This window comes from Lepus europaeus, chromosome X, assembly GCF_033115175.1.
Source record: "Lepus europaeus isolate LE1 chromosome X, mLepTim1.pri, whole genome shotgun sequence".
Lineage (NCBI taxonomy): Eukaryota > Metazoa > Chordata > Mammalia > Lagomorpha > Leporidae > Lepus > Lepus europaeus.
This window is the reverse complement of record NC_084850.1, coordinates 46,750,695-46,777,132: the sequence shown is the minus strand read 5'-3', so window position 1 is coordinate 46,777,132 and position 26,438 is coordinate 46,750,695. Positions and strand designations below refer to the sequence as shown.

Sequence of the window (26,438 nt, the reverse complement as noted above, 5' to 3'; positions counted from 1 at the left end):
AGATTTCTGCGAAAAATAAAATAATAAAAAATACAATTGGTCATTTAAACATATACTACTCACTTCATGCATATTATTAATTTAGTAATTATACATAGCATTAAATAACAATCAGAGTAAATACAACTTTCTAACACTTGGAAAACAGCTCAAAATTGAGAAATTTTCATTTTGAAATACCTATAGGTTTTACAGAAGTAAAATCACCTTTCTCAGTGGAAAAAAATACATCCATGAAACACCTACATGTGTTGAACAGGACTTTTCAAAGGAGTAATTAATTGTCCTACCATGAAATGAGCACACATCGCTAAGTTTTCACATACTGTTTGTGCATAATGCATTTTTTGAACAGCAGAAATGCAACAGAGAAAGAAGTTCTTTGAATAAAACTCATGGATCACAGGGAATCAATAATGGAAAGAGGTCAAAAGGAATTATCAAAGCATATTACCTAATGTTCTCTTATACACTTGGATTTCACAGTTACAAGGGATGGGCAAATTCTTAATTTTTACACTCTTTGTACACTTGTCCTTGTTAGCATTTGTTCAAGAACATGATTTAAGAATCATTTGCAAAATGCCAGAATCAACCTTGATTAACAATTGACTCCAACAGGCATCTAGGTGGAGAGCACATTGAATCTGATTAATCGGAAAAAACATATAGCAGGAATTCACAATAAATACTAGACTAGGGGCACATTCCTTACAGCAAATACACGATATCTTAGATTAGTCACAGGGATTTTCTGGTATGGCACAGTCACATTCACTACTGGGGAGTGGAGAAGCTGGGTCTATCAAATGTATTCTTTGAAGCACTGGGACTAGAGATACTTCTGCAGGAGCCTTGCACACATGGTCAAGTAGATACTGTGTAGATACAGAGTAGTCTGTTTCATAACTACATTGCAAATGAGAAACTCTGCAATAGCTTCTCTACCACTAGTAAACTTGAATCATTTAGCACTTTATCTGTGATTATTGTTGTACTCTTTTCAATTGCTGACACTCACAGTCAAGATGTATTCAAACTCCAATGATGCTGGGAAAAGGTAAAGAAGATGCCCACATGTTTGTATAAAGCTTATAGCAGGCCAGGAGATCGTTTGGATAAAAAAAAATCCAAATGTGAATTTGTTAGAAAACAATATAATGTACACTTTAAAATGTATATTCAAGGTTGTGAAACATTTGAAACAAGTGAGAAAGCCACAGGGTTCAAAATCATCCTAAAAGAACTCACAACCTGTCTATTCATTTGCTTAAGAAATGCACATTGTTTACCTACCTACTAGTTTGCCTACAGAAGATATGCTTGCCTCATAACTCTAAAAGCTGTTATTGTGAACTGTTGATTTAGTCTACATAAGTGGTCCATTATGTTGAAGAAGTTCTAAACGTTTCAATCATTTTTGTCTCAGCTGATCTTCCTCTACAAACAGTCTTCCAACTGGAGTGCCTCAACATTTCTTTCTTGATAGTTTCTGATTTTTCAGTTACTCTATAGAAGTTCACTTTTACCCTTAAACTTAGTTCAGAACTTTCAAATTCAAATGAAGTCTTTAACTTTTCCTTATTTCAAATACCACGTAAATACTGAAATATTCATATATATGGGAAAGATAGCTCACCTACTGAGCTTGCAGTCTGTGTGGTATCATAAAACCCACTGTAAAACAACAGAATTTAAAAACTATTCTTTTCAGGAAGAAATCAAAACTGTACATTGGAACAAGGTGCCAAACTACAAAAGAAGTCCTTCTTTCCTTCCCCCCACTAATCTAAAAATGTAAACAAAAATATTTAAGTACAAAAGTGACTTGTGTGCCTTTTTCTTCAAATACGTTGTCAGCACCTCAGTGTTATTAGGTATACTTTATGCTTGGTATAGCAGACATTCTGCTCATTTATGCTGTTGGGAGGAACTCAAATTTTCCCCTACCAAATGTCGCTGGTGAAGCTAAGCTCTTTGGAGGATAAAGGTAGCAGGGAACTGTTCCTGGGAAAATCCTGTGTATCTTTCGAGGCATTATTAAGGGGCAGCTGTCCGTTGAGTAGCGTCAGAGGCAGATTACAGTAAGTGTGGTGGTTGCTCAAGGAAGGTACTGGCAAGGTGGTAGTTGGCATCTCGTGTTTATAACCTCTGCAACAGTGTCTCATTTGCATTGAATCTGAATGGTGGAAGTTAGGGAGATCAGCTTGAGATGACACCAGAGTGGCCGAGGTATTGGTCATGGCAATAGAGGATATGGGCTGGAGTTCTCCAAAGAGTCCTTGTTCTGCAGACTCCAGAACGTGGCACCGAGATAGCATTTCTTTCCTCTTGATGGGCATTTCATATACTAAGTGCTTCCAAAACTTAGAATTTAATTTGCTGCTTTTTGGTCCCTTCCATTTGATCAGAGACAGAAGTTTGATGCTGCGCTTTAGTGATTCTACTTCCTGGGAATTCACCTTCCCTTTTAATTCTGTACACTCAATCAATATCACTTTGATTTCTCCACTGACTAGCATGTTATGGAGTCTGCTTTCCAGTTCGAAAATACTCCATCCCCGTCTGAGTATATAGTCAGGAGTTAGCACGATAATAAGTCTTCTGCTTTGCTCAATGCATCTTGTGAGATCTTCAATGTATGCTACAAATCACAAAGAGAGAAAGGGTAAAACAAAGACATTGCCAGTCCTTAAGCATCAGCTTTGCACTCTAGTATAGCAAAGATGCAGTCTTTCACTAAAGTCCGTCACATTTTCTTTTCTTGTATTGTACATTCAGAAAGCCCGTCTCCTTAAAAAATAAAAAAAAAATTTAGAAAAACAACTGCTTATAAACTTTATTTTCTTTGCCCTCATCATTACTTACAGTGTTCTGTTGGCTAGCATAAACCTTGACTGCTTCAGAGCTTAGGTGTATTTCAGTAATTTTTTTATTTATTTAATCATTTAATTCAAGGCAAGCTTCCAGGCTGGTACTCTGAGTGAACAAGCCATCAACAGGTCGATGAAAAGAAAAACAGAGCCTTTTAATAAATACAGGATTCTGTATTTGGGGATTTGCTTTGCTTTCCCTCCCTAGATTTCTTCCTTTTTTATTAATAGTATTTATTTTATTTGACAAAGAATAACTGTAAATATGGCTCCTAATGTTCAATTATTAAACAGGTATGTATGTGTGTGTCTTGGGGAGGTGGGGACAGCTATGTATGCTTACTACTTGAGAGACAATTGTGATACAGACACGGTGGAAAATCTCTTTTAGAAAACCATAGTCAGCTTGTTTCTCAGGATCCCTTTTGTCATATGCAAACTTAGGTTCTGTCTTTGGACCTTGAAACCCAGAGATAGGCAAGTGTGTGTGCCCATGACTTTCATTTGAACCAGCTGCTTTTAGTTCCAAAGAATAGTGAAGGGGTAGAGTTGGAGGTGGGGAATGGTAAGGAATGAATGAGGAAGGAGGAGGAGTCTATTTTGAGCAGCAATGCTGGAATGTAGGTGAACATATATGGTTTTGTGTGTTTGTATGTGGTACAACAACACTGAACTAGTTCTAAATGTGTTTATCCCAGAGAATAATCCCTCTGCCATCATGCTTCCCAAAGTCGTATCTGCCAAAAAGGGAAACACACACAAGTGTTGACAAATGGGGACTTGGACACAGGTGCTGCACCAGAGAGCTCTCTTTCCTAAGCCGAGCACAAGGCCTTGTCTAAAGTACAGTGCCCTCTAGCAAAAGCAGTACCTACAGAAGCATGGCAACATTTGTTGCTGCAAATCTGGCCCAGGGTTACAGACTGCTTTCAAGACGTCACATCCATCACATAGTGTGGGGCCACCAAGCAGCCCAGTACACGGCATTTGCAAAGAGAAACGGATTTTACAGATGCATATTTCACAGATGATCTCTCTTTTCCAGGGTTTTATTTCTACTAGTTGGCAGAAGAAAAGTTTCACAAGTGAAAATCAGCAAACTTTCTATACACCCTAGAGATAACACAAACTTGAAAAAGAGATATACATAGCGTGCTATTTAACAATTTTTTGTTACTGCTGTTTTTGATTTTGAATTAATACATTGCAGCACTTTCTCATGCAGTAGTTACAGTGACTGTATGTGAGGAGATCAGGCAGTTTCTAAGTCAGAAGACAACCTCTTAAGAATTTTGAGGGTTTTACTTTGAGATTATATATTCAAAGGGCACAATCCGCATTGAGATCTGAAAAAAACAAAATGAAACACACAACACAAGTAGCAATGGGGGACGTGATCACTCTGGTATTATCAGAGAACTGGTGAAACAGAATGGAAGGAAAGGTAGAAAGTTTCAATAGAGTGGAAAAATATTATCCCAATGTATCAACAGCTCTGACTCTTCATTTTCTTCCTTTCTTTCTGCTCCCAAAAAGAAAGTTATGTGGGAAGCTTCATCATTAGAAGTTGGATCTGTAAGATACAGTAAAATAAACTATCATGCATCTTTCCCATTGTTCTTTTCACCTTTCCTCCAAAACAAAACAAAATCAAACCCGAACCCAGAACCATGGTATTGTGCAGGAATCCATGAAAATACAGTTTTACCAGGTGAATTATGTTAGCTGTTCATTTTTATACAGGGACTCTTTGCAAAATAATGTACCAAGGGGTAACTTTGACTAGTATTCCTCTCGTATTAATTGCAAATGGTTATTTAAAATTTTTAATCGTCCTGTACAAACCTTGTCAGCAACACACAGTCACATAAAGTATACCTCTAGGAACAACAGTATCTCTATATTGGGGATGTGGTCTAAGTATATTTTTAAGCATACTCTTAAAAACAAAAGCTACATCTATACATCTCTATCTATGTAAATAACAAGAATTACAAGCTAGAAATCTTTGGTAGTTCAAGAAGCCATATACATATGTACTCAAGAAATTGATTGGGATATTATGGACTTCAGTTTACTACTCCTTCCTGGGATGGGGAAGGAAATGGAGTGACATTTTTTTTTTTTTTGCCTGATTAGTATGATTTTCCCCCTTTACCAGTCTACTATATTTTGCCTTTTGACAGCTAAGCAGAATGTATCATTTAGGGTTCCTGGGGCTTCTTAGAGACTCATCAGGCCAAATTTACATTTGCCCCCAGAAGGGCTGCCTGTCGGGACAGATCCCACTATGCTCAGCTGCACAGGGCGTGGGTGTTGAAGGGAACCTTGGAGAGAGGGAGTGGTCCCTGTCTCCTGCGTACTACACTGGCTGTGCTTATCCTGGCAAAGTCTACTGGAGAGTTGAGGCAACCATCCAGACAATTCCGGCTGAAAACCTGCTGTGGAAGAAAGAAAAAAGTTCTGAATTATCCTGGTTTGCCCTATATATACATTAATCATATGCACTGGGGTCTGTCAGTACATCAAAATTTTCCCTGGGTAGACACAGCCCAAGTGTCCCAAAGAAAACACAAGCCATTTGCTTGGGCCCTGGATCTCGTGTTCCATTTCACTTGGTGAAGAACCAAGTGGAAGTTTTCAGATGTGAAGCCCACATTTCACTTCTTGGGATGCTGATCAGTGGCTGGGCAACAACGTCAATGCTTGAAAGCAGCTGGGGAGGTGCCTCTGAGAGCTGCCTGGCTCCAAGGAAAAGAAGGAGACACTGTGCCCTAGCTCCCATATTCTGGCTCGCCCTCTGTTTTTCTCTATGTTTTTCTCTCATTTGCTGCCCCTTTCCCCCTCTCTACCTCTCCCCCCTTTCTGTCTCTCTTTTTTCTTCTCTCTCTCTCTCTTCCTCTTTGTTTCTCACTCTTTCTTTTTGCCTTTCCTCTTCATCCTTCCTGTCTTCTCTCTTTTTTTTTAATCTCCCTCTCTTCCTTCTTCCCTCCCTACTTAAATCTTTCCTTCTTCCTCTTTTGCTTTGGGGGGGGGGGATACAAGACCTAGCCATCATGGAAAATATAAGTAAATGAGGGGGAGAGGAAACAGACATAGTTCATTTTTTTAAAAAAAACTTTCTAATGTTACTGACTTCTATGAAGCAAAGGCCCCAAATAATTTCTCCCTCACTCAGGGATTACATGTGTGCATCCAGTGACTGAGATTTGGAGCCTGATGAATTAAGCCCATGTCCTGCTTTTGTATGGCTCATGAGCTAAGAACAATTTTTTTTACATGTTTAAAGAGTAATTAAAAAAAAGAAGAAAAATATGTGCAACAGAGACCATATGTGACCCACAAAGCCCAACTTTTTACTTTCCGAACCTTTAAAGAGACCAAGCAGGGTGGTTAGGTTTGAAACTGTTCCAAATAAACTAAGCAGAAACAGGTATCAAGTTAAGACACTGCTAGTCCATAGTGTAGTCTCTGACAGGCACTGGGGTTTGCCCTGGTAGGGCTGTGGTTTTGTGGGAGACATTTTAGAAACCTTCAGAAAACGTTTTAAAAAGCTTGTTACCACGAAGAGATAATAAAGAAATGTTTTTCCAAAAAAAAAAAAATCCCTAAATCCACAGCACATACAAATCCTCACTAAATCTTGCCCTGACTTGTTCAGGCAAATTTGGAAACTGAGTAGCAGGAATCCCTTAAAATACTCTTATTCTACCAAAAAATATGAAATGGCCCTAAAAAAAGGTTGCTAAGTCATTTCTTTGCAAATTCTGGTTTTAAGCAACTTTAGATAACAGAAAAGATCAAAAAAAGCTGTCTGATAGTTTCCTGTTTCCCTAATCAGGTCCGTGAAACTGCAGAAGATTATTAGACCCTTCACAAAGCCAATTACATCTAACCTATTTGTGATCTTTGCAATTAGGAAAAGAAAAGGAAAATTCTTGGGCACATAATTTTGATAGGAATGCTTAATTTTGGATAGATTCATTTTTTCCTACTATAAGTGTAAATGCAAAGAAACACTTCCTTTATTTTCAATGCTACCAATTCAGGAAAATCTTCCAGAAGAAACTGCATTGTCACCAGCCTCTCCTTGTGATATATACCTCTTATAGAAATGAAGAAAGATCATGTCAGCAGCATCAGCATTCCTAGGAAACAAGGCAACTGAACACTTAAACCTTATTTAAAACAAAGCAAATTCAATTTTAAAATCCCTTTCAGAGACAGCTGTATAAAACAAAATTCTAGTACATTCAGAGGAGAAATAGGATTGGATATAGAAAAGTGACTTGAAAACAAATTATATCACTTGTTAACAAAGCAAGAAAGTAAAAATGAAGGAGGAAGAGACAAAACAGAAGCAGGAAGAATGGCAGCTACAAGAAATTTCTTCTAATGGTGTCATATACTTTCCCCAAAGAACTCATTACTCTGCTAATCCTCACATTCTGAGTATGCTATAGATATAGGCAGAAGGACAAGGGAGAAAAAAACTCCATAACCACCAATTCCTATGTGGTCTTGCTATTGCCTAGTAACATTTTGATTTCTCAAACTAATCAATTAGTTCCTTGGAAATAATTTTGGTGCCGACACTTCCACTTACAGCAAGGCTGTTTTCAGGGGCATATAACATATTTTTTAAAGAGGCAAAAGACAAAAACCAAGCCAAAAGACAAAGGTATAATCTATTACTTAGCCCGATTCAAATAACAGTGGTTTGGAATGCTTAAACTCACAGCTACATACGGCAACTATTAGTTAAAAAGATGCCTCACTAAGGTGAGATTGGATGCATCAGAACAGATAACACTCCTCTAATGACATCACAGTAAGGTTTCTAAATCCAATAGGTTAATATATTAAGACTTAAAGTCAAGCCTATATAGGTTTCCCATATGTCAAAGAAAAGACATTAGTTACCGCTTGGGGATATTGGGAAAAATCATTAGATTTTTGGTATAATTAGAGGTATGCAGTGACATACTTAATAATGTAGTCACAATGAGAATATTATTAATGCTATTGGAGTTTTAAATGCTGATACCAAATACTAACCTATCAGAAGAGTTAGATTGGTTAACTATCTTGGCTAATATAGCTACCACTTTTGGGTCTGGATTCTGCATCTGGGAGATGTAAGATTCTCTTTCTGTTGGCTGCCAAGGAGATCGAGGCTACACAATTTTTAAAAATGAGATGGGTGTGGGGGTGGAGCTTTCTGTGTGTGATATTATTTGCCCTACAAAAACCTTTTCTGCCTTCCTCTCCTTCAAAGTCCTTGGTTTGATAATTCACACATAGTTAGCTTGGCTACATTTTTAGGTAAGAGTTTGTTTTCTGTTGAGTAGCATGAGGGCCCTAATTAATTCTGATAAGTGGGGCAATCAATGGTTAACACAGATTTACTGAGACCCGGTGAGTGCAGGGAGCTTTACTTGCAGTTCTCACTTGGGCTGTATTTCTGGTATCGAGTCCTTTACTTTTCCTTTTGTATTTCATTTATGGATGGGTAGGGAAGCATGATATTAGGAAGTATCCACTCTGGAATGCTGTCCACAGATATAGCTTTTTTTTCTTGTCTCTTAACCTCTTCATCAAGAGTGGAGGTAGGTAAGAAAAGGTACCCTAATCCACTGTTGGTGAGAATGTAAACTAGAACAACCATTATGGAAGCCAGTATGGAGATTCCTCAGAAATCTGAAAATAGATCTACCATATGACCCAGCCATCCCACTCCTGGGAATTTACCCAAACAGAATGAAATCAGCATATGAATTATTTGTACCCCCAGGTTTATTGCAGCTCAATTTACAATAGCTAAGATAAGAAATCAACCCAGATGTTCATCAACTGATGACTGCATAAAGAAAATGTGGAATATATACACTATGGAATACTACTCAGCCAGAATAAAAAAAAAAAAGAAACCCTGTCCTTTGCAACAAGACAGATACAACTGGAAACCATTAGGCTTAGTGAAATAAGCCAGTACCAAAAAGACAAATATCATGTTTTCTCTGACATGTGGTAATTGATATGGAATAAAAAAAATGTATAGGACTGAAATACATATCTTGTGATTTGATTGTTGTTTTTGGCCCTTGTTTATACTTCTGTGGAACTGTGGTTTTTCTACTTTTTACTTGTTGAATATTATGGTCTTGTTGAATATTATGGTTAGTGGTGCATCAAGCCTGTGATTATGGAGTGTATTGAAATCATGCTTTTGCAAAAATTGAAGGAAAAAAAAGACAAGAAAAAAGGTGGGTGACCGAGGGAGGGAGGAAAGTATGGTTATCTTCTTAGAAATATAACTATGGAATACATGGAATACATGAAATCTGTTCTCTTTATATTAATAATTTTTAAAAAAAATTAAAGAAGACACAATAAGAGTATTAAAGGAAAGTAAAGAGGAGAGTAGCAAGGAAAGAGAGTCCATAAAATAGCCTCCTCTCCTCTTTTATCCCTTTACCTCCATCCTAGAAACTTGTAATGAATTCTCCCTAGTGCAACCTTTCTGAATAAGGAGCAAAGCCACTTGCTACTTATATAGTCTTTTCTGTATCTCCTTCAGCAAGTAAGGCAATCTTATCCAGGTCTTCTACTAGGTTTTCACAGGGTACCTATGTTTTACATCACAAAACAGTAGATGCTCTGAGGAAAATTTTACACAATGGATCTTAACTTCTACCTCAAGCTTTAAGAAGAAACCTCAGACCATTTCTGGGCATATTAGAGTACAATTCCCTCCTTTTTCACTCTAAAATGAATGGGACAGTGAATACCTCTAATTTTATTTCATGTGAGTACATTTCACACAAAGTGTTAAATTTTCATGCTTGTGCATGTCACCCCTGCCTCACACTTTTTAGGTCACAGACGTCAGATTGCCTGGAAAAGGATTTTATTACTCCCCAAGGACAACTTACTTGAATGGTATCCAATCTGTTTGGCTATTAGAGGAACTATTGGCAATGAATACTTACAGATCCATGTACAAAAATGTTTTTTGCATGCCTCACTTCAGAAGTGACTAGGGATCATCTGACACCAGATGTATTCTCCAGTCATTTGTCATTTCATTGTCAGCACAATCACATGGCTAGCACTAAGCATTAAAGAACTGGCGATTAGACTAGTGAGGAAAGTCTGGCAAATGCAAGAATCTAATCAGACATTATATTTTTCCCTTAAATTACTGAAGAAGCACTAGGATTCTTGAGCTAGAGAAACTCATGGAAAATGGAATATGAAAACAAATGGAAAGAAAACTTTATACCTGAGACTAAATCCAGAAATATAATTTCAATAGATGATACTACTTTTAGCTCATTAGTATATTTCTCTGGGTACATTCATGTGTGAGTAACTCACATTGATATCACCATAATCTTCCCATGAATAGGAGGAGAAATTGTGGTAAAAGCCCTTGAAGGACTTTTTTTTCAGTCCTCACGTCCACTTTGACACCTACAGCTTTGTACAAAGCTTCAACCAGGACTGGCTCAATTTATAACTGTTAATAGATAATGCATATGAACTTTTAAGCGCCTTACTTACTTTCTTTTAAGGCCTATAGGATTAGATTGTTTCTACTTTTATTCTTAGAATACAACTGTCTCCATCTGACCAGTGGCCTTTAGCCTGACTCAGTAATCTTACATATTTTTATATTTTTTAAATCTCTGCAGAAACAATGAGATAAGATGAGCCCAAGAGCCTAAATGGTACTCATCCAAAAATGTCCCCAATCTCAGGATCTCAATTGCACAGCTGGGTTCTGTTGGTCACATGTCAGCTTTAGAGCACATCTGTTCATTCCTCAAGGATCCACTAGGCCCCATGAACACAATGTGCTCTGTGTAGAGTACTTTACACCGCAAAACCCAGCAGCTGCAGGGGTGAGAAAATCTCTACTTCTCAAGTTTGTGTCTCTAGGCAGTTTGAGTAGGGTGTTTTCTATCTGGCTTTCTTTTGGTTGCCTGTCACTTCTGACATTCAGATGCCTGTTGGCAACAAAATTGCTTTTACTGTTCTCAGGGACAGATGTTTCTAGTCTGGGAAGAGACAGACCAAACTTTTACTGGAAAGTAGGAATTCTTGCCACATTTAGGCACCCAACCTGAGAAAACATAAGGAAGATTCTGGCCACAGGCTCAAGAATGGAAAAGTCGTTACTGCCAGGAAAATAATGTCCAGATCTAAAGACTTAATTTCAGCATTTAGGAAAAACATTTGCATTGATTCGCCCCATTTTTGCTGCTTTACGAAAGGTACAGGACAACATTTCCTTGACAGAGCATGAATAGAAAGGTACAGACACCTCTAGTTCACTTTGGAAACTGACATCTTTGTATCCAGGCTTTCTGAGAATTCTTTGTCATGTGAGAGGGATAGAAGGAGAGAATGAGAGTGAAAGCAAAAAAAGAAGGTAAGGAGGGAGTGAGAGAGAGAGGGAAGGGAGAAAGAGAGAGAGAGAGATTGAAATTTTCATGTACTTATGAAACTGTGTGCATTGGAAAGTTGTGTGTGTGTGTGTGTGTGTGTTGATTGGGGTGAGGTGGAAAACCATGAGAGTGGCATAAAAGAAACTGAAGATACATCGAAAGTTAAATCATTAAACATGAATGAGTTTCTGTCATAGACTTCATTAATTTGATTCATAATTATTGTTGTACATCAAAGATTATCTTATGAAGTATGCTTTTATAATCCTCAAAGTCCACATTGCTAGTTTTGGAGGAAGGAGTAGTTTTAGGTCAATGTGTTTTGAAAAAGATGTGAGGGACAAACACAGCTTATAATATGGTAACTAGATTTTTCCCCCACAGGAATGTGTCTATATTTATATAGCATAACCTGTTAAATCTGTACGAATGGCTGAAAATACAGACCACAGAAGCTTCTTTAATAACACACATACACCAAGTCCAAACTGTTCTACTCTGTCATTCATGTGTAAATCAAGTATATTATTCATATACTTCATGGACTTCCTGAATGCGTGCTAAAAATGCCAAGGAAAAACTCGTTAATCGTGACATGGTGACTGCTCAGCTAGCTCTGAAATGTTGATGGAAAAGAAAAATTGTCAAAGGGCCTTTTTAAGAACCTCTGCAGGTTACACTCACAAATCGGAATTCAATGAACATGAATTTCCTCGTTCAGGAAGGAAGGATTAAAATCAAACACCCTCCAGTGGTTGCATCTAAAAACTGCATAGTTGTCCCAAATGGCTTACTTGTAAAAGAAGTCTTCCTGTGCACCGTTGAGTACCCAAGAGCCAAGTCCCTGCTCAGTCCGATGGTTGTACAATCTCAAAAACATTAAAACAATCTTTTATCAACTAGAAAAGTTCTATGCACCCTGATGACATCATCTTGGGTGTTTTTTCGTTGAATTATTTTAAATGCCAGTGTAAACTGGGTGACTCCTTTCTATAATCTTATGAAGTATGTTCTAGTCCTTAACAAAATTCTTGCAGTTTTAAGTTAGGAAATTTTATGGATTGTGCAAGCTTAATACCCCACCATCAAAGATGACTTTCAGACTATGATACACCAAAGCAAAGAATAAATTTCAATCAATTTAGCCCAAGAACCAGTTGGCTCAATGATATATAAAAGGTTCCCCCACATGTTTGGCTAAATTGATGCAGTGAGTTGGTCTGTCAAGTAATCAAAATGGAACCGGGGGGCGGATGTTTGGCTCAGCAATTAGGAAATCAATTGGGACTCCCACATCCCAAATCATTGTCTCCTGGTTTGAGTCCTGGCTCTGCTTCTGATTCCAGCTTCCTGTCAATGTGTACCTTGGGAGGCAGTGGATGATGATTCAAGTACTTGGTTCCCTGCCACCCACATGAGAGACCTAGCTGAAGTTCCAACAGACATCTGGGGAACGAACCAGTAGATGGAACATATCTTTCTTTGTGTCTTTCTATGTTTGAAATAAATGATTAAAAAGAAATAAAAGCTAAATTGAAAGAGGGCACAACTTTGGAACACATCTTTCTCACATTTTCTGGGTCTCACTGTCACATAATAAGCAAGTGTCATTTACTGAATTTTGGGTAAACTATATCACCTGTGTTCTATGTTGTCCCATTTCTCTTTCTAATGTTTAAGTACTGGCCAGTGCCGTGGCTCACTAGGTTAATCCTCCGCCTGCGGCACCGGCACCCTGGGTTCTAGTCCCAGTTGGGGTGCCTGATTCTGTCCCAGTCCTCTTCCAGTCCAGCTCTCTGCTGTGGCCCGGGAGTGCAGTGGAGGATGGCCCAAGTCCTTGGGCCCTGCACCCGCATGGGAGACCAGGAGAAGCACCTGGCTCCTGGCTTCAGATCGGCGTAGCACACTAGCCATAGCAGCCATTTGGGGGATGAACCAATGGAAGGAAGACCTTTCTGTCTCTCTCTCTCACTGTCTATAACTCTACCTGTCAAAATAAAATAAAATAAAATAATGTTAAAGTATTGTTTTCTAGCTCAGAAGATAGTTATTTTTGAAATCTTAAACACAAAAACTCTAAAATAGATTTTTCAGAATTTCTAAATTTAACAAAGCATTCTTGGCAAAACATAAAAAATACACAGCAATCTAATGAATTAGTCCAAAAATTAGAAAAGTATTTTTAATTTTTGATTTATCTTTTGCAGGTATTCTAATATCTAAGAAAATGAAAGCAATATACTTATTAGCTTACTAGAGGCCAAGATTATTCTTATGAATTACATATATATTTTATATAGTTGAGTAGAGAGTTACTTTTTAGCATTCACATTTTCCCTGTTAAGGGAAAGTGCCTTTCAGATACTGTCATGTAAAAATTTAAACCTTTATTTATATTCTCATTATTTTTCCTTGTCTTAAAGCAATACTATTGAAACAAAATCAAAAAACATCTGTGAAATATTTAAGGAGCTCAAGTCCACTGCTAGATGACAATAGGAACATGAAGATAAATGAATTACAATTCTTAGCCTCATGGAGCTTACATTCTTGCTGACTTGACATGACATAAATAGATGGAAAGCTACATCAAATTATAAAATAATATAAAATATCACAAGAACACAAAATTTACAATAAAACCAATAATACACCATGGATTCTAGCTCTGAAGACGTTTTATGGACTTTTGCAGGGGCAAAAATATGAAGCAGGATAAATGGGAGTTGCAAAGGCACAGAAGACTGCCATGAATAAAAGTGTTGCAGGGTTACATGATGTATGTCAAATGCAGACTTTTCTAGAGTGAAAGGTATGAATAAAGGATATGGTAGGAGTGTAGTTTAGGAGATAATTATGGGCTGGGCAGCAGATTGTAGAAGTGTTTAGCTAAAGGTTTTATCTTGTAGGAAATAGCGAGCAATTAGAGTTGTTGAACAGTTGTGTGGCATGATCAAGGAGGGTTACAGGCTATTAGTAGGGCTAACGGATAGGAAGAGAGATCATCAACATTGCAGGAGTGAGCTAGTGAAGTCCCATACTAAGATAGTAGATGCAAGAACAGAAAAGATGCAAAGGACACTGGATTTGGGAAAAGACACAGAAGAATTAAAAAAAAAAAAGACTGTGATATTAGGATGTTCCTTAGGGAATCGATCAATGTAGAATGAATGATTTTTCAAGTCATGGAAATGGGTGGGGTGATTTAGAAAGAAAATAGTTGAGGACCCTGGGAAGCTTAGAGAATTCTGACATTTGTGGAGCAGGAAAAGTAATGGACTATTTTCTTTGCTCCTTTCCATACACCTGTATGCATACTAACACATACACACAAGCATATATAGACATACACATGTCTTAAGAAAAGAGATGAACAACTATTTGTCTCCTGTCAGCTTAGTGACTCCGATCCACTGCTGATAATCTGAAAAAATGCTATTTAGACATGACCTAGTACAGTAAGAACCAGAGATCAGCAGCTCTAGGCACTCCTGCCAGCTGTACCATTCACCAGCTGTCTGATATTAGACTTCTTTGAGCTTCTGTTTCCTCATCTGTAAGATAAGGATATTTGTATGCTCTCCTCTCAACACAAGATTGTTGTGTATAATCAATGAAATAATACATGTGAAATTAGTTTTAGTGCTGCCAAGTACTGAAAATATAAGCTTTTTAGTTTGTTTCTATCATATGCATTTACATCACCATGCTTGGATTTTTATTCATCCGTTCAATCTTTATCTCTTAAGACTACTAACAAAGAAACATGTTCAAATGAGTTCTAGCACATTTACTTGCTCTTGATGACATTTTAAGCTCTTTGAGGGCAGGCACCATATCTCAGGCTTCTCTGTATGTTCTTTACACTTTACCTTGTTCCCACCCTGACAATTCAGAGAAAAAAAAACACATATTTTGACTTCAAACTTAATTTATTCTGAATACTCAAGTGTAGCTTAACTTAAAAGTAGCACTTAAGCTGACAGTACTCAGCAGTTCTTGAAAATAATTTAAACACACAGTATGAGTGCTATATCCACTGGTCTCATGTAACTTTTTAAGTGGATATTTTCCCTAAGTTTGGGGGTGAGTAACACAGCATACTGAGTAACAAGGTTGAAAGACATAAATTGAGATAGTAGTGACAACCATCATAGGTATATGTAGAAGCACAGTGATGGAAGACCATATCTGGAGCTGAAACACATTGGAAAGGCTTTAACTGATTTTTACAAGCCTTTTTTAAAGGATCATAAAGTTCTCAGAACACTAAGGCAATATAAAAAGAACATCATTAATGCGAAATGTAAAACTACACTTAAAACATAAGATAAAATGCTTTTTCAAAAAATTCAGACGCTAGAAAATCAGAACATTGCAGGCATTGTGGGAAATTTTGCATTTAATAAAATCTCCTGTGAGAAACATCTGTCAAAATAGTTGTTTCTAATGTTTGAAGCTTCCTTAAAACTTCCTTAAAGAAACTAAACATTTTAGATACAATACTTGAAAGTACTTACTTCCACTTGGAATCAGGTCCCTTTCTGGAATGAAGAGTTTATATCCATAGTGTTTTTCCAGGACGTCTGGCAGTATTTCAAGAGCAAACTGCTCTTCTTCAGGATTGTCACAGTCTGAAGTATCTTGATCCACTTTTGTGTAAGAGAGATAGGCATCATATTCCTTGTTGTCTTAAATATAAAAACAACAAAGGTGTTGTAAACATTGCCAGATTCCTTTTATATACTAAAAGTCTATATCCACTAACAGGCTGTAATAATCACTATAATTGGTGAATGTCTTTAGTAATAGGAAAAATAAGCGACTTGATATGTTATAAGGAATCTAATTCAACATAACATAGTTAAACAATAGGAACTAAAATTTGTATGTAATTCGGCCATCTATAAGATGCCACAGAATAAATGACAGAATTATTATTTGTGACTTTTGGTGACCATACACATTTGTGATATTCAGTGATGTGTAAATGATTAGCTCAGTGTATTTGAATGCAGGACTAAATAGACCAAAGTCATGGATTTGAACCCTTTATGTGCCAGTTGGCTTAGCTCTGTTACTTGGTCACAGACTATATCTTGTTTGCACAAATATGTGCAAGATATCCAAGAAGGGCAGAACGCTATAGTGTGGAAGATTGAAATAATCCAGCCAAACTCCTAGAGACACTACTAACAGCACATGCCATACTTCCAGTTGGTTAGTGTTGTCATCTTCATATACAAAAAGCAGTTCATTACCAAATATTAGAGGCAGCAGCTGGGTTTTATACAGTGCACTGGCTGTTATTCTTGTTCAGTCCATGGCCAACTAATTTGACACAAGTTCCGAAAGAAGCTTTTGTTTCGAAATATACATTCTTCCATTATTGCCAAATTAGGTTTTCCCTTCACACATTTAATCAGGGAGTTAACTGTGCTTTGTGGGTGTACTTTTTTCTTCCTGTGCTGTATTGGCTCAGAGCCAGTCTCTCCAAAGAGAAAATGTGCATTTATACATGCATTTTTTTCTGCAAAATGTTAATGAATGCAGCTACTCAAAGTATTCATCTCCATAGGTTTTAGAAGGGTCGCGCTGGAAAAGTTATACTGCCTTTTTTCAAAATTTCTTTAACTCTAGAAAAACTAGTTTTAAATTTAATGTAGTGAGCATGATTCATGTGGAACTATTAGAACTTATTTAAACACAGTTACTTGCAGATAACAATTTTGAATGACTGGCAAACATTTCAGAATGTTTTTAAAACACTTCAATATTCTCCAGTAAAACAGACCTGATTAGACTATAGATAAAAGCCAACCCAAAGGTAATTTATAGAATGAAGCAGCCACTCACTTATCTAAACCACTAATGATTTAGTCCTACCTGCTTGCTGGAGGAGGAGCAAACTGTAAGCCTACAATGTGATCTATATCCTGAGACTTGTTGACTTTTGGCAGGTCTTAGGTAAGCTATGTTGTTCTAATTCTAATTAGAGTCTAACCTTCACTACCCACACGTGAAATGAACTTTTCTTATTTATGTGAAAATGGTACCTGAAGTCAGGAGAAAAGAGTTAATACTCTTCAGCATATCCTTTGGCTGCCAAAGCTTCTATAAACTTTGGTTATGACACCTGCTTGCTTAGAAGCAGATGCACATGAAGGACTGTGCTGGATAGTGGAGGAGATAATTTGGCTTACAAATTGGGCCCATTCCACTGTTGTGCATAAAACTCCACTTGGAAGTGAGAATGTTCATAAGCCATGCTAATGTAAGAACCTCCTGGTAATCCTAGCACCTCTGCCCCTATTCCAATCAAGTACAGGATGCACCTGCAGGCCCTTGACTTTCTCTAGCTATAATTACTCACCTGGGACTCAGAGCTGCCGATGGTAGACAGCTGGAAGAATAAAATAGGCCAAAGGACAAGCAGATCTATTCCTATGAGCAGAATATATTTCATTGTTCTTGGTGGATAGTTTTGCTGTCTCAAACTCGGAGTTAGACTAGACCTTTGCTTGCTCTGACTTAGGAAATTTTCCTATGTCACAAACTTCCCTAAATTTAACTATGTAATTACCCATCCAACAATAACTCTGAGTATCTACTTGAGCTGGCCATCCCTGAAATGGCTCCCTTGATTCTTCACTCATCTGACCAGACCTTGTAGAATACTCTCCCATTGCCTATATTGACTATGTCTATTGGCCCTTCAACCGCATCTAAACTCACATAATGTTGGTCCTATCCTTACCTGCTCCACTTATATTCTGATGGCACTGTTTAATTTTACAAAGACTTCCTTACAAAAGTATTTCTAGATTTGCATATTGAAACCAAGTTACAACAAAGAATGCACATGGCTTTGATATATAATAATATTTAACACATATAGATAACAAATTCTACCTAAAATTCCAGAAGCACATTATTCATTTGAAAATGGTTGTTTCTGGTTTCAGTCATGTCCCTTTAAGATGAACTAAAGGCCAGCGATGTGGCTCAATAGGCTAATCCTCCGCCTGTGGCACCAGCACACTGGGTTCTAGTCCCGGTCAGGGCGCCAGATTCTGTCCTGGTTGCCCCTCTTCCAGGCCAGCTCTCTGCTGTGGCCCGGGAGTGTAGTGGAGGATGGGCCAAGTCCTTGGGCCCTGAACCCCCATGGGAGGCCAGGAGAAGCACCTGGCTCCTGGCTTCGGATCAGCGCGGTGCGCTAGCCGCAGCGGCCATTGAGGGGTGAACCAACGGAAAAAGGAAGACCTTCCTCTCTGTCTCTCTCTCACTGTCCACTCTGCCTGTCAAAAAATAAAAAAAAATTTTTTAAAAATTAAAAAAAAAAAGATGAACTAAAGGTGAAAAGCTTATCATGATGGGTATCCAGAGCAGGAAGAGAGCTCTCAAAGCCACCATGTCAGATGTCCCAGAAGCCCTAGGATGCCAACTTGTAAGCCAACAGTGACGCAGATACCACAGTTTAAAAAATGTACTTCAGCCTCATGGAGACAGCCAAGAAAATCTCATGAATAGCCCAGCTGTTGCTTTAAAGAAAGCAAGATGAGTACAGCAAAGGCAATAGTATAATGCAAATAAGGTTAACAGCAAGGCCAAAAAATTGTTTTAAAACCTAAAGGCTGTTCTGTGACACCACTTTTCTATGAAAGCCTACTGAGTCTTCTGTGTGAAATCGCCCTGCCTAAGCTCATCTGAGGAACCAGAGAGCACGGCACGATGCAGTCAGAGCATTCTAAGGAAGAGGACTAGCACAGGGATCACCATAGGTATACTAGTCTCAGTGAAGGGATAATTTAGGAGGAAGAGAGCCACACTTTGGAAGAATTGTTCTCTTGTCATCTGAAATCTCATGTTAATCCTGTTCGCCATCATGAAGCCATACCTATTTACAACCCAGTTCTTCTGCAGCTATGCTAAACACAGTGCTAACATTGAGCTTCTAAATGGAGCAATCACTGATTGGTGAGGTGAAATGAAACAGCTCACATAAAAAATGGCTAAGAAGTCAAAGTTTATTGAATAGATCATATTTATTAAAGAATAAAAACATTTTATAACAGCTTTCAGAAATGCTACTATAGATACAAAGATAAAGCATGAAGAAAGAGAATATGGGTAAAATTAATTTGTGTTTATAACATGCCAAAATATTTAAATGAAGAAATAAAAATTTGGTGGGTATTAGGCTGACATTTGGCACCATACAACTGGACATTTCTAAAAGGGTGTTAAAATTCATTAATTCACCCTCACCCCATGCCTACTGATGTTTTAATATTCCATTCAGCTAGTACAGAAGTTGTGTAAGGCCCAAGGTTTTATGTAGGAATATAAAATATTTTAACTCTTCTTCCTAATGAAAATCCTCAAAGTACCCTAATTCCATATTGCATTTTTCTCCCAAACAATGAGTTTGGAATCAATATACACAATTCTCTAATCAACATGTATTACTGACAATTTTGACCACATGGACCACAATGGAGACAAAGATACAAAATAGAATTTTTGAGTGCTGAAAGATCCCATGATATTAACATGTACTTAATCTTACAAATGTATACTACAACTGATCAGTTATTCTAGGTTATTAGGTATAGTTGATGAAAGTAATTAATTATTGCAGAATAGCTTAACAGATTTTATAATATCTTATAGATATCAGCAAATTGCTTATAATCATGCCTCAAAATAAATGAGTCATAGCAGCCTCTCGTTCATGTTCTTTTATGTATAAACAATGTATTTTTTTAACCTTCCGATTTGGATAATTTAGCTATTTGTTGGCATTTAGGAAACAGTTTTCCTCAATAGCATAGTCCATCAAGTTATTTTATGTGCACATGTAAAAGGTCAAATTTTTCAACATTAACTGTGGTATATAGGAACAGAGGTTATTGACCACATTTTCATATATATATATATGTATATACAAATATATATGTAATTATAGTGTATAATTATGGTTGAAAAAGTGAAAAAAGTCTTACTCCCTCATTTTGAAGATATGTCTGAATAAGTGTCTGTAGTACTTTTTTTATTAATGATTTATTTATTTATTTGAGAGGCACAGTTACAGACAGAGAGACAGAGAGAGGTCTTTCATCTGCTAGTTCACTCCCCAAATGGCCACAATGGCCACAGCTGGGCTGATCTGAAGCCAGGAGCCAGGAGCTTTTTCAGGGTCTCCCACACAGGTGCATGAGTCCAAGCACTTGAGACATCTTCTACCACTTTCCCAGGCCATAGCAGAGAGCTGGATTGGAAGAGGAGCATCTGGGACACGAACCAGAACCAGTATAGAATTTGGGCACCACAGGCAGAGGCTTAGTCCAGTTCACCACAGTGCTGGCCCCTGTAGTACTTTTGAATAGGGTGCTATAATTATTGGGTAAGCATACAATTTTGAGAATGAATACACATATGTACCTATCAAAGAACATTTCTCTAATTTACTGCAAAAAACATAAAAGTCAATTAAAATTCATTCATATCATTATTTATTTAATAGTAACAATATGGCCAGAAATAAGATCCCTCAAAAATTTTGATGTTGTATCTATCACTATAAAACAAAATTGGGGCTAGTGTTGGGGCATAGTAGCTTAAGGTGCCGCCTGCAATGCTGGCATCCCATAGGACCACCAGTTCGAGTTCCAGCTGCTCTATTTCCAATCCAGCTCCCTGTTAACACGTCTGGGAAAGCAGTAGAAGATTGGTCCAAGCACTTGGTACTTGGGCGCCTGAACCCACATGGGAGACCCAGATAAAGCTCCTAGCTACGGCCTAGCCCAGCCCTGGCCATTGCAGCCATTTGGGGAGTGAACCAGGAGATGGTAGATATTGCTCACTCTTCTCTCTCTTCTCCCTCTCTCTCTCTCTCTTTCAAATATATAAATAAATCTTTTTTAAAAAAGATGGCTTACCAATGGAATTCTGCACACATTTCCAAGGCTTATAGTAGTTTGGGAGTGAGGATTTAAAGCATAAGGAACAACATGTTAGGATTTCTTGTTGGTATTGTCTGGAAACATGGCAATTTGTTCTCTTGAAAAACTTTAATCATTTTTGTATGGTCAAAGAAACAAGCCTCAAAAAATACTTTAAAATACATCATTTATAAGCTTTCTAAAGATCCAAAACAGTAATATAGAACAAAATTATAAGACACACTCAAAATTGTTATCCTTTGAGAAAATTTGAGAATTGTGCTACCAGCATCCAAATATATTTTGGCTCATCTACTTTGAGCTGTAAAGGGGATCTCTCCACAGCTTTTCATCAGTTTCTTGCACGATTGTTTTCTCGATGGCAAAGATGCCTAAAAATAATTCATAGGTAAATTTGAATTCCCTGGAGGAAAATTGAATTTGTTTTTAACTGTTTCTTACTTATTGAAGAAGAGAACTTTGACCACAGTAGTTTTATTCTCAGGACAACTAATATCTCCTTGTTAAACTTTTTAGTCGAAAATAATTTCAACTATATCAGAGGACTTACTATACTAATATGAGATGTTAATACCAGAAATTTGGTGAGGGGTATACAGAAACTCGTACTACTGTCTCACAAGTTTTGTTTTGTAAATTTAAGTTAATAATAAAAAAGGAAAAATTAAAAAGAAAAAAAATCTGAGAAAATACATAGCATAAAAAACTGCAAAAACATCAACATTTCTTCAACAAAATAAACTAATCTTAATTCCATTCTTCTCAAACTTTTAGAAGTACCCTCAAATAGGAACATTATAAAAATAAAGTATTTCCCAAACATACAAATGTCCTTTACCCATATTCACCTATTGTTAATATTTTCTCTTCTTTTCTCTCTTGGTAGATAGATATTTGTCCTAAAGCATTTGAGGGTAAGTTGCAGCCATCATAGTCCTTTACCCCTAAAATAGCTAAGTGTGTATTTTTTAAGAATTGGGATGTTCTTTGTCTTAATCACAAATGTATGCCTTTTCATTGAATTTGAACGATAGGCGAAAGCTTACCATCAGTAGTTTCATCACCTCCAAAACGCTGTCGGTAGAAGAGCATCAACTCAATGCTGTAGCATTTGTAGATGACCACCAACAGTATAATGAGGAGGAAGATTGCTCCTAGGCCCCCTGCAAGCTCAATTTTGTAGATTAAATCTAGAGCAAACAGAACAAGCAGGAAGAGGTAATTAAATCAGCTACCCTCGAGATCTGCTCCTGTTTCTAGTATATAACATGCATTACCCATTTTTGTGTTTCTTTCCAGAATATTCTTGCTTATAATGATTTGCTCTTGATAAACTTGTGTGAATCAAATTTTTGTAAAATTAACTCTCTTCTAAAGATTGAAATAATTTACTATTGAAGGTGGTAAGTCTGTCTGAAACATAATAGTCATTCCCAATTTGTTTTGAACACATCTAGATTTCACATATATACTCTTGCTTAAAGTTTATTTCAGGAAATGATGAAAGCTGCTTTATTCTGGGTCCAGGACCAATATTTTCCTGTTTCTGTTCAATTATCTTATTGGCTTAGCAAGATAACCATCTAGTACTTCTCAGGCCACAGGCCCTATCTTCTACAAGAGAACAACGTCATAAAATTACTTTCAGAATCAAATAAAATCTAATGAGCTTGCAAGATTTAACTGTTTCATTTAACCCCAATAGAACATAATCCAATACAAGGTAAGCAGGGGAAATTAGTTTATCCCTTACTCTACTTATTTGAATAAATGACTATAATATCTATGTGATATAATATGCCCAGTGAAGCTGAAAGAGAATGAGAAATCCAGGCTAATCATTTGACTTCCTAGTCCAACACTAGGTTACCTGAGAGCAGCCTTAGGCTGCTGCAGTGAGACATATGAACTCTGAGAGTTGAACAATTAAATCATCATAAAATGGCTTAGGGGAAAACGACTTACCTGTAGCATAATAACAAATATGAAGAGTGTGTCATCAAAAGGGGATGGTATTATAAAATTTAGAGAAAGAGAGTCAGAGGACAATTTGGAATGTGAATTCTGCAATGTCCAGAGGAGACATACTGAATTGGAAAGATACCAACCAGATATTTTCTGCTGTAGATTAGGGACATTCATTGGTCTCATAATAATAAGATGAAATTACCTACAAGATTAGCTAACCTCTCTTAATCTAATTCCATAATTACCAAGTGACTCTTTTATTACTGAGTCAGCTTACCATGTAACTAGAAACTGGGAAAGGGGATGTCATTCTAGTTTGTACATCTGTTGCTTGTGGGTTGGGTTGGCATCAGTCTTCCTGGATGGATCAATTATGGGGTACTGTCAAAATCAAATTACTGGTCTGACAGGCTGTCACTCTGGAAAACCAGATAATCAAACTTTCTCTGGGAATGTCTCTTATCTCCATATAAAATTATTGCTTAAGTGAAATTAGTCAAGCTCAAGATAACAATTAAGATCCATTTAGTGTGTTACAGTTTATTAAAAAAACATATAACATATATGAATAATTACAAGTAATATAATGCATTATAGATAAAACTTTCAACTAGTCTGTTATCTATTCCCTAAATAAGGGGTGGGGAACATCTGGCTTGCAGGCAGTGTAAGGCCTGAAAAATCATCTGGTCTTGTCTTGCCAAGGCAATCACAGGCAGGACTCAAAATTCAATAAATCTATAGCAGGCTAGTTTTTAAGTTGATCATTTTGTATGCCCTATGAATGATGGCATAACTATCTGCATAGCCCTTTGCAGAATAAAGGTTCCCTAGAGTCTGCATTGTGGTGCAGTGGGCTAAGCTGCCACCTACAACACCAACATCCCATATGGGCACGGGTTTGTGTCCCAAGCGCTCCATTTCTGATCCAGCTCCCTCTTGATGGCCAGGGAAAAGCAGGCCATCACTTGAGACACCTTCCACCCATGTGAGAGACTCAGATGAAGCTCCTGGCTCCTGGATTTGGCCTGGCTTAGTTCCCGTCATTGCAGCCATCTGGGGAGTGAACCAGCAGATGGAAGATCTCTCTTTGTCTCTCTCTAACTCTGACTTTTATATAAACAAATAAATCTTTAAATAAATCTTTAAAAAAAAAAAAAGCTTCCCCACCCCTGCTCTAAATATTTCTTTAGGGCAAGAATTATTGGTCCAAATCTATACTTGAAGAATTTGTTTAAGATCCTTGAATTCTTTATTTAGTGGAGGATTAAGCTTGTGATTATAAATTAAATTGATAGTGTGTCATAAAAATAAGAGAAAAAAAAGAAAGGAAGGAGGAGGGAGGGTGGAAAGTACCATTATATTCTTAAAAACTGTATATATGAAATACATGAAATTTGTTCCCTTTACATAAATAAATACATTTTTAAAAAAGTTATAAGAAATATAGCAGTATGCCAATATACTAACAATGGTAGTCTAAGCATTGACAATTGAAAAGATTTTGTTACTTGCTATGAATTTTGTCTTCTATAATTCCATATTTTTAAGATGATTTATAAAAAGAAAAAATTAATTATGAAAAAAAACTTACCTAAAACATCTAAAGAAAAGAAAGTCTGTCAGATCATCTACGGTAGAGCAGCTGTATGAGTGGCTGTTATTTGTGCTTTGACTGCTTAAAGAGAAGTTTGAATAGTTTTGATATCTTTGTTAAATGTGAGAATATGAAACTAAAATATGTTTGTAAAATTCAAACACTGTCTTTAATTCAAGAGAGCTATTTTTAAACAATGTGGAAAATGTTCATTACATTAAATGACTAGCTTTGCCTGGAAATACAACTCCAACCAGGATGGGCTCTGAGAAATGTTCTTTCTATTTAGAAATGAAATAAAATAATTTGAACCTCAGGAGTTCAATCATGTAGTCAAGGTAATATACATACGAAGTGGCAAAAACTGGGACTTGAGTCTAGGTCTCCTGACTTTAATTTCATGGCTTTTTAAAATTAGACCATAGCTTTATAAGCTCCAGCCTGGAAGATAACAACAGAAATCCTCCTACCTGTTCATCCACAGACCTCTTTGTAGTGGGCCCTGACAATGTGTGGCTTATGAGAATTTTGGTTCCTTTTGCAGTTTCAGTTCCAAGGGAAGAAGATAAACTACAACTGACTAAGCAGAAGGAAAGAACTGGGTATATCTCAGACACTTCATTGGAGGGTATTGCAGAAGTCTGGAGCTACAGCGAGGGAGAAAGGAGTGTTCCCTGTAGTCCAGTGTATGAAGAAAAGTATCAGGTTTTGTGGGGAGGGAGGGAATTTAGTCTTGGAAAAAACGTGGGCCAAGAGAGGAGATGATGGTGGGCAGATACAGCACAGCCAATCAGAAGAGTCATGGAGTAGAAATGTTAGAAACATAAATAAATGTCACTCTTTTTGAGCAAGGAGAGAGGGGGAAGGCCCAACTATGCGAATTAGCCCCATTATAAGGGGCCATAAAATGAGTAAGGATAGAAAATCAGAATCTGTCTCTGTCCTGCCTGCAAGAGGAGCTCATTTTTAAAATTAAGCTACAAAATTTCAGGTTAAAAAATATCCCACCACATATAAACTCTGCCTCTTACCTACCTCTATGTGAGAAATAGAGCAGGCTTGTTTATGAGACCTCTGTGAGGCTGCAAATGACAATATTCGCTTGTTTTCCCACCGTGTTAGATCAATTATACATGATTAATAGCCAGCGTTAAACTGACAAAGCAATAACATTTTCTTTGTTACTCTGAAAACCAACTTCTCTTTCATTTTAGGGCATTGACTGACATGAATTGAATTTTTTTCATGTTATAAGATGTTCATTTTTTGCTGTAAACTTTTGTACTCTTTTTTTCTCTCGCTTCATCTCTCTCTTTCTCTCTCTCTCTCTTTCTCTACTCTCTCCCTCTATCTTTGGTCAGAACATCTTTCAACTATTTTCAAAGTAACTGGGAATTTTTCAGAAATTTCTGTGTTATTTACAGAATAGAGTTGCTAATAGGTAGATGGAAAACTTCAGCAGTGGGAACATTTTGTGATCTCAAGTAGAAGGCACCTTTTTCAAAAAAGCATTAAATTTATGGAAGAAAATTGTGGTGTGAAAAGTACCTTTGTGGTCTTGGGGTCCATTTCATAAAATGTC

The 26,438-nt window shown here is 37.1% G+C and overlaps 1 protein-coding gene across 1 annotated transcript in view; it reads right to left on the bottom strand.

Annotated features, from left to right (window-relative positions):
* Positions 1–1,946: 1,946 nt before the first annotated feature.
* The window catches only part of IL1RAPL2 (interleukin 1 receptor accessory protein like 2), a 653,603-nt gene continuing 629,111 nt past the window's right edge, over positions 1,947–26,438 (bottom strand). The window contains exons 10-12 of the mRNA XM_062183034.1: positions 22,338–22,481; positions 15,847–16,017; positions 1,947–2,644 (exon numbers count right to left, since the gene is read on the bottom strand). Of these exons, the coding sequence (XP_062039018.1) occupies positions 1,947–2,644; positions 15,847–16,017; positions 22,338–22,481 (1,013 nt within the window). The remainder of the gene's footprint in view (positions 2,645–15,846; positions 16,018–22,337; positions 22,482–26,438) is intronic.